The sequence below is a fragment of the Branchiostoma floridae genome, chromosome 5 (genome assembly GCF_000003815.2).
Source record: "Branchiostoma floridae strain S238N-H82 chromosome 5, Bfl_VNyyK, whole genome shotgun sequence".
In the NCBI taxonomy this organism is placed as follows: domain Eukaryota; kingdom Metazoa; phylum Chordata; class Leptocardii; order Amphioxiformes; family Branchiostomatidae; genus Branchiostoma; species Branchiostoma floridae.
The window spans coordinates 22845800-22861621 of NC_049983.1; the positions used below are offsets into that span (position 1 = coordinate 22845800).

The 15822-nt window shown below is 43.8% G+C and overlaps 2 protein-coding genes across 3 annotated transcripts; one reads left to right on the forward strand and one right to left on the reverse strand.

Moving 5' to 3' along the window:
- The first annotated feature begins 1166 nt into the window (after nt 1–1166).
- On the forward strand, nt 1167–6291 carry LOC118415202. 2 transcript variants are annotated; one of them, XM_035819589.1, is made up of 5 exons: nt 1167–1494; nt 2399–2518; nt 2797–2856; nt 5123–5356; nt 5896–6291. In XM_035819589.1, exons 1-5 carry the CDS (start codon nt 1185–1187, stop codon nt 6057–6059), a joined length of 888 nt encoding a protein of 295 aa, XP_035675482.1. In that variant the 5' UTR covers nt 1167–1184; the 3' UTR covers nt 6060–6291. The 2 variants fall into 2 exon arrangements, with proteins under 2 accessions (XP_035675482.1, XP_035675483.1); XM_035819590.1 differs by lacking the exon at nt 2797–2856 and having other exon boundaries at nt 1170–1494; nt 5896–6287.
- Nucleotides 6292–6489: 198 nt separating this feature from the next.
- On the reverse strand, nt 6490–15249 carry LOC118416741. The gene is made up of 8 exons (XM_035821962.1): nt 14009–15249; nt 9775–11845; nt 9049–9280; nt 8641–8737; nt 8143–8241; nt 7701–7801; nt 7066–7218; nt 6490–6649 (listed from the first exon to the last, which is right to left on the reverse strand). Exons 1-8 carry the CDS (start codon nt 14263–14265, stop codon nt 6549–6551), a joined length of 3111 nt encoding a protein of 1036 aa, XP_035677855.1. The 5' UTR covers nt 14266–15249; the 3' UTR covers nt 6490–6548.
- Nucleotides 15250–15822: the final 573 nt, after the last annotated feature.

Below are 15822 nucleotides of genomic sequence, written 5' to 3' on the forward strand. Positions count from 1 at the left end.
TCTACATCTCTTTTCTCCTCGGCCATACATACTTCAAACTCCGCTTTTTCCACTGTTATGCTATAGTTTGTAGCCTTGCTTATCTATTGCGGCGCAAAGTTACAATAAAACTCTTCATTCATTCATTCATTCATTCATTCGTTCGTTTGTTCGTTGGTCCATCCATCCATCCATCCATCCATCCATCCATCCATCCATCCATCCATCCATCCATCCATCCATCCATCCATCCATCCATCCATCCATCCATCCATCCATCCATCCATCCATTCATTCATTCATTGTTATCTGTCCACAGCAGAATCCTTCAGCTTCATGAACATGATTCGGAAACGTTCACTTTCGGCGTCATCATGCAGCTCGGACGATTCCCGCAGACCTGGAGGCCGTAAGAAGGCCGACGAGGGGCCCGGTAGGTGGACATGGGGTGACGTGTTTTCACGTTTGGTGTGACTTCTTTCTTGAGATGTTTCCAGTATCAGGGTGAGGTGAACGAAGTTGGGGGGACTGTACAAAGTTGTACAAAGTTAAGGCCATTTCCTAATTGCTTTGCAGCTATATTAGAAGTCAGGGTTGACGTCAAATGACGCATAAAATTACGTAATTTAACGTTGGTCAGTCGACAGGGTAGGGTGGCAAGTGTCCAAAGTTGTCTAAAATTACTTGACGTCATCTAACTTCTTTCACTTCACCATGAAACATGAATATCCCTCTTGTCTACTGATGTGGTCATTTACAGTCATTTTGTCACGTTAACAGCCTACTTCACAATACAGTTAAAACTTTGCTTCGCACTAGCAAACACTTACAGTGTATGCAAATGTAAATGTGAAAACTTGCTTCGCGCCATAAATGCTTCAGCAAAGCTATGAGTGCTACCTACATAGTCTCTTGACCTCCAGTCTCAGACGGGACAAGGTAGACGCGTGAAGATAGAGGCTTATCTCTCTCTCTCACGCTGCAGTTTGCTTTTCTCGCCGTTCACACATCCTGCTTCAGTCTATCAACAATTCAATGCTGCTTGTTAATACACAAGTAACAACGCTGAAACGAAGGCTCGCACCATGGCTAATGCTACGCGGATATTGCTGAGCATGGAACTGCTGGTGCAATGCTTCATATTCCAACGTCGTTCGGAGATGTCTGGACAGTCTTGATCATGAATTCCCTCAGAATCAGCTGGGATGTTCGGCGGGGTGTTCAAAGGTCTGTTCGGCGGCGACGGCAAAAGCGTGGCGGAAAAGGAATCCGCACATACCATCATGGCAACCGGGAAGGGGAAGATGGCGAAAATGGAAGCAGAACAAAACATCAGAGCGACTCAAGGCAGCGTCCTGTCGAGAAAAGAAGCGGAGCACGGCATCCTGGCATCTCGGGGAGGAAGTCTGGCGAAGAAGGAGGCAGAACATGGCATCATGGCGAGCCAGTTGAAAACAATTTCGGAAAAAGAAGCCGAACATAGCATGATGGCAAGCATGGGGCAAAAACAGCCAGGTAACTGGTTAGTATAAAGAGAGAGGACACGAAAACCGCGGTGATGTCCGGATAAAAACTTTGACATACTAAAATTTTCCATTAGAATATCTAGACTTTGTCTTAATCTTGTTAATGTACCAATTCGTAGTTTTACTTAAATCTCTGATTGCTCAGTCCAGTTGATCAGTCACTAATACAATGTAATGTATTCTACCCAAACTGTTACCCTGCGACTCGTTCCCCTGTTGCCATTCCAGCCAAACAATGATTAGCATCAGATCAACTATGGTAACAACAATTGATTTAATCAAATGATACAGTTGCTTGTAAATTTCTATGAAAATAAAACATCTGAAGAGGGTAGGTTTAAAACAAAGCCAGAATCAGAACGTCTCCTGCTTCATGAAGACATTAATGATTTTTTCGAGTTCGTATTTACTCAGCATCACTGCAAACTCGACGACTAACTGGTTATCATTTGCCTGTGATCCCTCCTCTGTTGGGGGTAACTGTAGTGCAGTTTGATACAAGCAAGATTGATTGACACGACAGAAAGTACAGTGACTTTTGTATGGTGAAATATAAACTACAAAAAAGTGAAAACGGAATAAATCTTAAAACTCTACAAACTAAACAATATAGAATAATTAGAAAACCTCCATGCAATCAGGTGGGGCTAAACATAAGTGTCACTATCTTTTCTAATCACAAAGCAATCTTTTATGTACATGTATTTACCTATCTTAGCATTATGAGGGCATATGGTAAGGAAGGTCAGATCTTTCTTGGATACAGCATTCTTAGAATTCCTCTTGTTAAACTATAGGGAATGCCCTGCATTTGCGAGCATTTAGTGTTTTCATCTTATCTTCTCATAAACGGTACATTTCTGACATCTGTATTTTTATACTTTATATTTTAGAATCAACAGGAGTCTTGGGCGGGCTGTTCGGTGGTATTTTCGGCGGCGGCGACGGAAAGAGCCAGGCGGAGAAGGAGGCCGAGCACAGCATCATGGCGAGTCAAGGGCACGCCGATGCAGGTAACGGGTTGAGACAAAGGCATTGGCGTAGTTAACGTACGTAGAAAAGATAATAAATAAATGAAAAAGGAAACAAACCACTCAAAACCAGCTGTTTGAACTAACCCAATAGATAAAATGAAAAATAAGATAATCAAAAGCACAGAACATAAAGTTTTGGTAAGGACACTAACGTGAACAAACGCAAAAACAGTCATACCATAATGTAACTTAAGAAACTTAATCTTATTAACACTAGTACTTAACTTAACATTTAACATGTTCCTGATGTTCACCAGAACCAGGTTTCCTGTCAGGGTTGTTTTCCTGGAATTCAGCGCCCGCTGACCGTAAGAATAGTGCGTGTGAGGTGTCATTTACATTTTCTTTCGTGACCAGCTTTTTTAAGCTTTGAAGACAGAACTTACAATAAATCACTGACGCTGGTGATCCAGAAAGAGCTGCTACATCATACTTGACGTCATACACACACTTGCATGACGTTTACCTCCCTCACTAACATTCTGTCCTATCGTTGGTGTTCAAAAAGTGGATCAACACATACTGTTGCATGACGAATACCCATAATTGTCAAAGATTCATCCTCCCCACAGGTGTTATCCTACCCACAGGTGTTCTGTGATTGCATGACGGATACCTCGATATGATAAAAGATTTACCCTTAACACCATCCCACCCCTCACCTCCAAACTACTAAAATTTGTGATTTACAAGGGTTTCGCATTATATACATATCTTGGCATGGCGAATAATATTTAAGGAAGAAATGGCGGCCAGTATTAGCACCCCCCCCCCGTAACCTCTGCATGGAGAATAACACTCGTCACTGAATAACAACTGAATAACACTGAATAACAATTCCTCCACAATGTCTACTTATTGCAAACAATTAACTTCCAATACATGGGCTAGGGTTGTTAAAACAGTTAACCTCAAATGCATGGACTATGATTGTAATCTAACGTCTATTCAATGCAAACAATTAACTTCAAATGCATGGACTAGGATTGTAATCTAATTACTCATTGCAAAGAATTAACTTCAAATGCATAGACTAGGATTGTAATCTAAGGTCTATTAATTCCAAACAATTAACTTCAAATGCTTAGACTAGAATTGTAATCTAACCAACATCTAACGTCTATTAATTACAAACAATTAACTTCAAATGCATGGACTAGGATTGTAATCTAACCACTCATTGCAAACAACTAACTTCAAATGCATGGACTAGGATTGTAATCTAACCATGATCTAACGTCTATTCATTGCAAATAGTTAACTTCAAATGCATGGAATATGATTGTAATCTAACGTCTTTACCTGCCAAGTCAACATCTTCGTTTGCCTTGGAACTTTCATCTGGATGAATACATTGCGATGCACAACGTTGCTTATGCAGCTTTGGCCGCACGGAATTCACCTTTATCCGCAGGGTAACCTATATCCGTTGCTTTAAAAATACGGGTATTTAGGGATATCAACTACAGTTTGAACATGTTACAACTTAAAACCACCGTCCGTCGACTTGATATCCCTTAATACCGTGTGGGTAAACGCAACGAATATAGGGTACCCTGAGGATAAAGGTGAACTAGAATTTAATTTATATCCGAATACGATTCAGCAGGTGTGCAAGCGGTTATATATAGGCTTTACATAGAACTTCAGCGAGGCATCCAGGTGATAAGATACGCAATACAAAATTTACTCAAGCATCTGGATAAATTTGTAAATGGCAAAACGTTACAGATAGCATCGACTATCTTTCGTCTGTGAAATAGCGGATGCTGTCTGAAACGTTTGATTGCATATACATGTATGTCCAGTTGCTTTTGTGCTGGTTTAATCAATAAAAGCTGAAGAGGAGTGCGCATCGCCTCGCGGTAAGCTTTTGTAGGTTGCAACAGGAGCATATCGTTAAGCAGCTTGTGGCGTCACCGTTGTGATGCGTGATTTACAATTTGATCCCACTTCTGGCACCAAGTTATGAGTTACCTGGCATCCATCAAGTTCTATCTATCTTTTATTCGAGTTTCCAGATAAAAAAGAAACCTCAGAGGAGCTAGCAACAGAAACTATCTTGTACATCTAAGAGACCGGCTGCTCAGAGACAAAAAATACGAAGAAAACTATATATGTAAATAAAACCAGCATCAAAATACTTAGAACGATGATTGTGAAAAAAGATTAGCATGGATAAAGTGATATTTAACAACAAAAGTCGTGGATTTTACAGAGACAAAGCTTATGTCACCATCATTAGATCCTCTGATCGCCTCCCTGATGAATACTCAACAAGAAAGAAGCGATCAGAGGACCAAACTGGAGCTAGAATATGACGTATACAAGGCTATCCTATCTGCTTGGTGTCATTCAAAATAGGATTGCTATCGGGCGGTAGACAAAATTGACCAAAAGATGCGCTTAAAGTTCAAATTGCCAGTGATGCATATTAGAGCCAGCAAGCCTTATCTAACGCTAAAGCTATCTCTTTTTTACTAATAAGCGCTCTCATGGAAATGATGTGGCTTGCAGGTGTACTGAGATCTGTTTCAAACCACGTCCGTTTGATTTGAGTTGGTTGCTAAACATTCTTTTCAGAGGGTCGACGAGAGTCCATCCTTGGATCGCTGGGATTCGACGACTCGTCGTGTTCGTCATCGTCATCGGATGACGAGGACGGCATCATGACGTCACTGTTCTCGGCGGTGGGGCTGGGCGGCGGGAATGACACTACGCGCAGGAAACATGGACATGGCGGCCATCAGAAACAAAGGGGACGGCAGGGCTCGGACGCTATGAAGTCAGCGTGGGCAAAACGAGAGAGGGCTGGTGGTAAGTGGCCATCATGTATATGTATGCAAAAGATCCAGTGTCACAGTGAAAGAGACAAAAATGCGCTCAGGATATTCTCCTATGGGTTAACTCCATGTGCACATGCGACTGTGATAGCTACCAATAGAGTTATCAGTAAAAAATACTCTTCGGCAAAACGAGACAGTGGTGGTGGAAAGTGGTCATTTATGTATGTATAGAAAGACCAGTGTCACAGTCAAAGAGCAATATACGCCCTCAGTATATTCTCGTATTGATTCCATGTGCACATGCGACTGTGATAGCTATCAATGCAGTTATCAGTAAAAATATACTCAATGAATAAAAACAAGCATCGCATTTTATGATGAATCCTTTTCACTGTTAAACTTTATTTGTTAGTCTCCCCTGTACATCACATCTCTCTATGGGATCAGCCTTCAACATAATCTGCGACTGAAAAGAGAGAAAAAGTCAGATGACATTATACTTTATTCTTGACCCTTCTCCTTATGAACGTTTAGTTTTCAACCCTTCATTTTGACATGTATTTGCTCCAGGAGCTAAGAAAGGGGGAGAATCTTCCATCTTTGGCTTTCTCGGTTTTGGAGGAGAGAGCGACGCTCGTCAGAGTAAGCACAGTCATCGTCACAAGGGAAGGCCGCCTAACGCAGCGGCGTCACCCCAGCTTCCCTCCATCTTTTCAGCATTTCAACCAAAATAAGGCGATGGAGCAAAAGGGACACTGTGACAATGTCGTGCTCGTCTTCAGTGGGAACTGACTTCACAATGTTTATATGAATTGAAAAGTATCCTGATAGATTAACCTTTTGTCTGAAAAGATACTCCTTGCCTGTGTACACGTTAAAAGTAGGAGAAATACCCTTAACACTTTTCGACCGTTGGAATGAATGGTGAAATCGTGCAGTTGGTGAAGAAATTACAGCACATCCTCCTTGATATATCTCTGTATACAGTGGAAGCCGCTTAATTGCACACCCAGTTTGCCAGCGAATCCCGTGCAATTATCCGGCGTGTGCGATAATGCGAAGTTACCCAGTTAGACCGCACTGCCACAGGATTTTGGGATTCCGTGCAATTGACCGAAGTGTGCGTTTATCCGACGTGCAATTAACTGGCTTCCACTGTATTTGCCATGAATACGTTTCTTGCTCCTTCCTTCTGAAACCTAGCTACTTAATCTCTTTTTGCTTTAGTTGTTCTCCTTGTCTTCTTTGGTAGGATTCCCGCCCTCCTGTGTCTGTTTGGGACAGGGTTGTCCGATCTTGCAGCCTTTTCCGATTGAGCCCTTTTCTGTGGTGGGCAGAAGCAAAAGTTGACGTAAACACCAGCTGATTTTATGTTTCTCTTGTTAACAATCTCTTTAGTGTGGCTTCTGTTTCTTGGTTTTGGAAACAAAGATTGATTAATTGATTGTCATATAATCAGCATTTATGATCGAGACTTGATTGATTGATTGTCATATAATCAGCATTGATAATCGAGACTTGCAGCAATTTGCCTATTTCAGTAAAAATACAATAGATACATTTTCAAAAGTAGTTATCATGTTGGGAAATAGATTGTAGTACTTCCTTAAGCGTACTGCTACAGCAAGGTAGTAACCTGTTAAAAAGCTACTTGCGTAGACTGTTTTGTTGAGGGTCAAAGTCAATGACCAAAAAACATATGAAGTGACATCCTCTCGAAAACGTTGGGCTTCTACGTACCTCTGAGATGTTTCACTAGCTCCTCTATAGAGCCGAACTCCTGTTCCGGTACGACAGACAGCAGACCCGCTGGACTCTTGTCGACCTTGAAGTGTCGCACTGCGTCTTCACTTTCTGTCTTGGCCTTGACGGACACGGTGTAAACGTGTGACCCTGTAATCGAGGAAAACAAAAATTATGTCAGAGTGACAGAGTTTGTTATTGATTTTGTAGAAGAGCTGCTTTCTAAGATTGGTGTCTTTCTATGGCGTTTAATGTATTTATTGCGACTTAAGAGGCATGAAGCCGCAGCCATAAAGAATGCTGGACCGCTGACGCTCGGTAACGTAATGTATAGGTATCGGTTTACAAGTTGGTGAGTCAGTTTGTTACTTAGTTGTCAACCACTATGTGCTGCAAAGACGAGTATGAAGAAATGCCTGCTGTAAATAATAAAATGTATTTGCGACGCCCTGTTTGTCTCGTTAATGGTGTCTTTCAATCCCTAAGTCTATTCCCTTCACACAAACCTACGCGCGCGCACGCACACACAGAGAGAGAGAGAGAGAGAGAAAGAGGGGGTATAGGGAGACAGAAGGATACTCGCACACACAGCTATCTTATTTAAGATTAATAAGTGGGAAACATTCTCCTACCTTGCCCGCGTGCTTCCCTCACTAAGAATGCTCCCTGCTCGTTGCCATCCGCCAGCAGAAGTTCCTCTGCCTCCTTTCTGCCGAGATGTCCGAAATACCAGCTGAAAAGTACAGTATGGAATACCTTTCAATATGTGCCATAGTTAAACTTGCAGAAGGAAACAGAATCCAATTCCAGGACGTTTATCAATCTTAACGTGAAAATCGTCTGACAGCGGCTTTTGAATTTAATAGGGACATGCGGTCATGAGTCTACGAATGCTTGTCTTAACAAGGCTGGAGGAAGTCTCAATGTAAGCGAGACCGCACAGTGATGTTGCCATGTGCCCCATATAAAGATGATGTGTTACACCCAAGGAATTTTGTATTCGCTCAGAGGTACATGAACTAATGAAGAATGACCCAGTGCGAAGTGAGTGAGTAGTGTAGTAAGATGACTCACTCTTGATTCTGCAGGCTGTCCGTTGGTGTGACGTAGTTGTACGGTACACTCCCCACCTCCAGGGTGTCCACTCGCCTGGCCTGGTACCACACATTGTCACTGGAAAAATAATTGTTTTTGTTAACTTTTCGTAAAAAATATAAATTGAAAACTAACATGCAACATTCAACATTAACCATTTAGAAAGCTTGCGAGATTCCCTTACTTTAAACCCAACATTGATCACTATAAAAACAAATTCAATCAGCGAGGGTCATTCAAACTGCAAAAAAAGCTAGAAAGTTAAAAGAGAAGGATGACAAGGTGAGGTGAAATGGTCAACTGGTTGTCTCCAAAGTGTCGACAGATCAAAAGAAAATATAGGAGAGTAAGCATGCACCTTATGATTATAATATGAATGGAGAAAAGTTCATGGATCATCAAAGGTTCATCTACCCTTTGTTAACATTAATACAATTGTAACTGTTAAAAGATTGTTAAAAGATCTCCATTAGTTACCCGTAATCCAGAATTTCCAGTTCTTGTCCCTCCTTGATCTCCAGTTCTCCCGCTTGCTGAGGTTCAAAGTCATAGAGGGCGACGAACTTGGGATGCTCTGCAAAAAAATATATCCAAGGTATTTGTAATTTTCTAAACTGTTAAGTTATTCATTCCATACATCTAATGTAACACTAATTCAAACAAAGTTAAAGATATTTCATAGGAAGGTCTAGTTACCGTAGAAACCATTTACTATGTTGCTTTAGGAAACAGGAAAGACACACTAAGTGCTGAGGGAGCTTACAAAGTTCAAGACGCAGCGAAAGAATATAAGGAAAGACCGAATACACATGCAGGGCGTTTCCATGACTGCAGATCTGTGCAGAAACCAGTGGATGGTGATGATGATTCAGTGATTTTATCTACCTTTCGTGGAGACCTGATCGTCTGTAGATGAAGTGCGCTTCTTCCTGAGCTGTTTGGCCCTGTAGTGGTCGCTGTCCTTGATCTCCTCCACACAGCTGGACGGGAACCAGCCCTGCCGCGCGTCGTGAGAGGTCTCGCCGTACCACACCCCGTCCGGCATCTTCCGCAGAACCCGCACCACGTCACCCGCCTCGAACGCCAGCTCGTCCGGCTGCAAGGCGTCTCTCCGCACCTGGCGTACAAACGGGGCCATGACAAGGTATCTGTTCACTTGATCTGTGTTTGTTTGAACGTTTATCTATTCATGGGAGCTCAGATCGCTCTTCTTTGAAGTGAGAAGTAATGATCAAGCAAAAGATAACATAGGATTAGCCTCCTTCGCAGACTATCAGCGCTGGCCAGGACGGAACTCCCTCTTTCGGCATTATGTAAACGTTGCCCAACGTGTTCAAATTGCAAATCAGTGCCCCAGAAAAAAAAAAGCCAGCGCTGCTAGATGTTTGGAGGCTAACATAAGATACAATGGTTAATAAGATCAGCGAGAACTTTTTAATGTTTCCAAGAGTTGACTCACGGAATCGAATTTTCAACCACACCTCCGGTCTTCTCCAATATGACTGATTCTGATGAAGACGAGGTCTGGACGAAAATTAGGCGTTTTCGGCTCTTTGTGTTAGAAAAAAGTTTAGTCTTTCATGATCAGAAAACTAAAACCAAGTCATTTACCTTGACTGACGTCAGAGGGAAGTCCCATGAGTATATGGCGCCTCCCTCGTCGTCCGTCGTGCTGTACTGGAACGCCTCTATCCACCTGGTCCGCTCGCTAGGCGTCGCTACTGAGAACACCATCTCTAACTCCTGCCCGTCCTTATCCTCCAACAGCAGCACGCTGAACTGGTGGCCTTCATCCTGGATGACTTGTTGGTGTTTGAAGAATTTGAGCAGACTACTTTTCCGTCTAGACAGGGTTGTTGCCTTTTGATCAGGATCTGCGGTGACCGCTTCGGTTTTGTCGTAGATGTTGTCCTCGACCTCCTCCGCTTGCACGCGGTTACGCATGCAGTAGTTAAGTACGTCGTATATCACTCCGCTTACTCTCCTTTGTCGCTTCTTCGCTATCAAGAGTACGTCGGTCAAGACGATGATGTAGCGCTGTGAGATTTTGGCTTCCTTACTCCTGATCCAGGTCAGATCGCCCTGCTTGACGACCCACCGCGACTTGCTCCTCAGCGGGAAGGGAAGTTTGCACCGATCGAAGGTCAGCTTCTCGCGGAGGACCTCCTCGAAGTCGTGATTCCGCTCCTCGTCGCGAACCGACTCGTTGATGATGTTCGCGACCTTCCGCGCGTCCTGCAGGGCTTTCATGGCGGACTGGAAACACTCCGACTCGTCTTCTCTGTGGCTGAGAATCCTCTCAATGAGGAGGGGCAGCCGGGTGATCCTCTGCATGGGAAGCATGAGGAATGACGTCATGGGAAGTCTGCTGCACTTCGGATCCTCTTCCAGCTTGCTCACCTGCTCACGTACCTCCTTGTTCTGGGCGATTACTCTCTTGACGACTCGCGAATGGGCGTTGACCTCCTTGCAGTACGTCTTGTAAGGGTCTAAGAAGTTCTTGAGGGCGTGTTTCTCTATGATGTCGCAGATGTCAGAGATGACCGGAGATTGCTCCTTGACCCTCCGCTGAAGATCCTCAAGAAATGCCACGCTGACCTCCATGATCTGTCTGGTGTATCTGGAGAGACAAGAGAAGACGCCGTGGCCGATCAAGGCGTTGTGCTGTAAGATTGCCTGCAGGAAGTGTTCTTCCAAGACGCTCATACTGCGCAAGTAAGACTCCTCGGTCGTCAAGACCTCGAACATGGCCTCCTGGAGATGCTGTTGCTGCTTGGACAAGGTGTACTTGACGTTGTTCTGGACGACTTGCGGCTGTCGGTCCCACTTCGGGGCGATGGTGGACTGCCAGCGTACCGCCTTAGACCCGTCCACCTCGTCCTCTACAAGGACGGCGGTTTTGTCGATCTGTATCTCCTGGTACAGGGGTGCGTCTGTCATGAACTCAGGCAGGGTCATGTAGGTTGGAATTGTGTCGTCGTAGGTTTCACCCGTGTAGAACGTGGCCGAGACCGGCTCGCTCTCAAGGCTGGCGGATCTAGCCACAATCGTGACCTCGTACTGTACGGCCGGGTCCAGGTCATGATAGGTGACGGACGGCTTCTCGTTCGGATCAACCTCTTCGGCCACGCCTTCCGTAGACGGAGGCGTGAGACGGGATAGTTTTACTAGATAGTAGTCCACTTGTGCGGGGCATTTCGGAGGCTGCCATGCTACGATGACGCTTGTTTCGTCTATTTCGTCTACTGTGAGGTTTTCAGGGGGTGGCAAGGTTGCGGCTGGCCTTGAACTCTTCAGTTCTTGACTTGTGTTTGCCGGTGACATGGGGACGTAGTCTGGCACATCGTCGTAATACTCTACTGTTGAATCTTCGTGGGCAAAAACTTGGTAAGTATCCGGTTCATCAGAAAAAGAAGTATTAACGTTATGTTGCGGAGGAACAGTTGAGGTTGATTTTGAATGTGCTGTTTCGCGACCCGTGCTTGCACTTGATGGAGGAACATCATCTGGGATGTCGTCATAGTACTCGTCTGCTTCATCTTTGTCGCTTGACTGTGTAGGCGCTGTTTCTTGACTTGTGGTTGAATGAGATTGAGGAATGTCATCTGTTGGAGTGTCCATATCTTCGTAGGTTTCCTGGTCGTCAGGACCTGGCGACCCACCATCGCCTTGCAGGGCGGACCTATTTCAACATCAATAGAAAGATCAGCCGTCTATTTTCTAAACAGATACAAACGTCACAATCACATGTAAACAACGTGTATTACGTTGTTATATCGCTATACATGTATATGGAGTTTATCAGTAGGTTACTTAATCCATCTGAGAGTAGCCTTGTTCGAAAACATGCAAGGATCTGCCCTTTATATGTTCGTACCCCGTCGGACTATAGCTATCAACGTCACATAGATAAATCTACTTTCTGCATTATACAGCCATAAAAACACCATGACAATATGATATAACGATTTATTAAGTTAAGCCGGTATCACAGCGCAACATCTACAAAAGTGTTGTTTTTCACAGCAACCATTAACGCATACTTCAACTCTCAACGGCCATTCGTTCAAAGCATTACCTTGCCACGTGCTACCTGCATACCTGTACAATGTACTTTGGACTAGCCTGCGCTGCAGGCCACTACGGACATTTTTGTCAAGCAATTAGCGCAGTTTTTTTTTATAGCTACCGGATTTTTTTCTGGCTGTGGAAATGTAATTCTGTCTGAGTAGGGTCTCAACAGAAGTCAGAGACCGGGTAGCTTTCAGAAAACTGCGCGAAGTTGTTAGAACAAAACTTTCCGCAGGGGCTGTAAGTGAGACTACGTTGGCCTGGGGCTTCTTGGAAGTCGGGGCTGTTGTATAACAGGGTTGATTGACCTCACGTAGGGCCATGCAGGATAATGTTGGTACACCGTGTACTTTGTAGCAGAAACGTTTACTGTGCGTTAACTTATATCCAGTCGTAAATCTTTGTAAGAGGGAGTTCTCTACGTTATTGTGGTCACGATGTTTGTTGAACGAGTTGTATGATTGTCGACCGGGGTGGGAAGGTAATCTCCAAGCAGAACCTACGATGGCATGAGATAGTACTAAACTGGCCAAGGAGTGTGGTCAGCCAAGAGGTGTATATTTGCCATGTAGGTTAGGGTTAGCGAAACACACTCCTAGGCCGGCTTCACTCCTCTGCCAGCCTTTGATACTATCTTGTGCTACCGTAGGATCTGCTTGGAGATTAGTGGGAAGGGTGGGTGGGATGTTTGCCTTTGTGTTCTTAACGATGTATTACCATAGAGGAGGTTCGTGAGTAGAGTGCTACGTGGACAAGGCAGTCCTCTTTCTGATATTCATAATAATAATATCGGGTGTATTTGCAGTCAGTATGATTAAGTGTTTTTGTCCAAGTTGTGACGGAAAATAGTATAACTGAGGGATCACGATTATTCGTAAGTGCCCCCCACAAATCGGTTGTAAATACTTGATGAATGGACCAGACCGAAACCATACAGACGAAAATGAAAGTAGTGACAATGGACAAAAAAAGCTTTTATATAGACAAATTCACAATGTATTGGGATATTGGGATGACCTTATATTATGGCGTTAGCCTACGCACACACGGGCTCCTCTATAGGCATAACATTGACCGCAGTAAACTACATTATAAAGGTTTACGTGCGAAAAACAAACTCCGAACGTACAGACTACTGAAATCCACATACAATGAAGAGCAGTATTTGAAAATCACAAACATTCGGCATAGAACTACCATTGCTAAACTAAGGATCAGTTGCCACCGACTGCGAATTGAATCGGGAAGGCACAGCCGCACTCCTCTAGAACAAAGAATCTGCCAATTTTGTACCTCAAACATGGTAGAAGATGAAGTGCACTTCACTGTTGATTGCGATATGTATGCGAATGATAGAAATACTCTATTTAGTTATATAGAAAGTAGATTCCCTCATTTTAGACACATGAGTAGCACTGACAAGTTTATATTTCTCGTGCGTTTTGACAAACCGACAATAGCGAAACCCATACAGTCCTACATTTCCACTATTACCAAGAAGCGAGAAGAAGCCGAACTTTTGTGTTAGACTAGATTTGTGACACTTTTATGTATGTATATATCCTGATTTGTTGTGACCTGTACTTAGCCCGGTTGGGCAAAATTGTACAATAAAGGTCTTCATTCATTCATTATATGTCAACGATTTGCAAGAAATGTGAGCCATAATCCCTGGCCGACATAATCTTGCATAATCTATCACCCTATCGGCCTATTTGACAACTTTCAGCCTTCAGAGGCTCCCCTCCCTCTTCAAAACAACGAAAGTGCTCACGTTGGTCCGACTTGGTCCTCAAGTCCATGTGGATGGGCGGGGGAAAGTTTCAGTATGGCCTGCTCCAACTTCCGTATGTGCGCCCTCGGCACTCCCTCGGTCAGAAAGTCCTGTTTATCCTCGTCTGACAGATACAGTAAGAGCTCCGGTTGCGTGAAGCCCCAGTCCCCGAGCATCTCCCTCAACTTGGGGTGGAACTGGTTCCGTTCGCACCACGACTCGAAGTCGAAGCCCCCCTCTCTAGCCGTGACCGCCATGGTGGGGCGTTACAGTAGCCTCTACCAGGCTCCACAGGTGACAAGAAATATAGTAAAAAGTGGCCAAATAAGACAGAAAACACGCAAGAGGAGTATAGGCCGGCCAACACTCCTTGACCAATTAATTCCTGCTAGGCCAAAGCCCCTTTCTCGGCCAGGCGGGAGTCTGGTAGAGACTAGCGTTGCAGAGCCGGGTACGGTACCGGTATGTCAGGTCGGACAAAGTGTGCATGGCCTCTCGTGTGAGATAAGGACGGCAAACATGACGGGAAACCTACAGGTCGTCCCACGTTCGACTTTGTCCAAGAGTCAACAACAGAAGAGGGGATGGCGTAAACAAAGCGATGAGCACTTGTAACAGCATGATACTTGTACGAGGAGTGTATCAATACTATACGTTTTAAGCCTCATAAAAAAACAAAGGTGCACAACTCAAATTTCGGGATGTAATTATAATGAAGTATAAAGCCTTTTATAAATGTCTACCAAAATTCCAATCATTACTTTGCACGGGACTAACAGTAACGTTAGGTGAGTTAAGAGGAGAAAAATCCATAAATGGATAATTGAGCTGCGACTCGAGGAGTATATGGACCACCTTGCTCTGCTGAAACTCCAATAACCGCTTCTGTCTAGTTGAAATACGAAGGGGACTGCCAGACATCAATTGTTTATTTCAACATCTGCATGAAGATAAATGACTGCTAGTAATGTGTACTGGACCCTTCGTTCTGGGAGCACACAACCAGTGCTTGTGATCCTCACTTAACTTCAAAATCACCACAGCAGTGGCTGTTAACGTGTGGTAAGCGACTGCAGCTGGGCACAGTCAATGTGAAGACTTTCAGTACTGGCCAGAATTTCTTACAATTGCCTCCTTTCCCTTGTTTGAGGGTAGCCTGGGTACCATCCGATTTCTACCAGGGCTCTTACACTCGCTTCCCTAAAAAAATTTTGTAGGGTAGCGTGTGTAAGGAGCCCAGGTAAAAATCGGATGGAACCCAAGCTAGATTGAGGGCACCCGCAAGAAATCCCAGCCACTACTAAGCCCCCCTCCAGCCAAAGCCCATTTGGAGAATAGATGTGTCCCTGATAAGGTAATGTGCTCATAGCAATGGAATCAACATCACTTGTGACAAGGTCAATGTAAGAGTGACTGAACATTCGTGGTAACCTACATTTCCTCGTGTTGAATTAAAGTATCAAACTCCATTTATGACTTGAGCCATACCATATCATGCATACCATTTCAAGAATTATGCATTTGCTGCAAAGACACCACTACCAAACATGTAAAAAGAAACTTGCTTTTATTGGTAGCAAGGGGACAATTTAGAACAATGGGGCAAAAACATTTTGTAGCATGTTACAACTTGGTTTCTCAGTTGAATCACCACTGGATGTGACAGTACAGGATGTATTATGGTGTACATAGATGATGTCATCATGAATTAAGTGGTATACACAAGTGATGTTACTAAGCATATACTGTGGTATACAGGTTTAATTAACAAAGTCTTGATAACTACGATGTCCTCATGAAGTGGTTAGACTGAT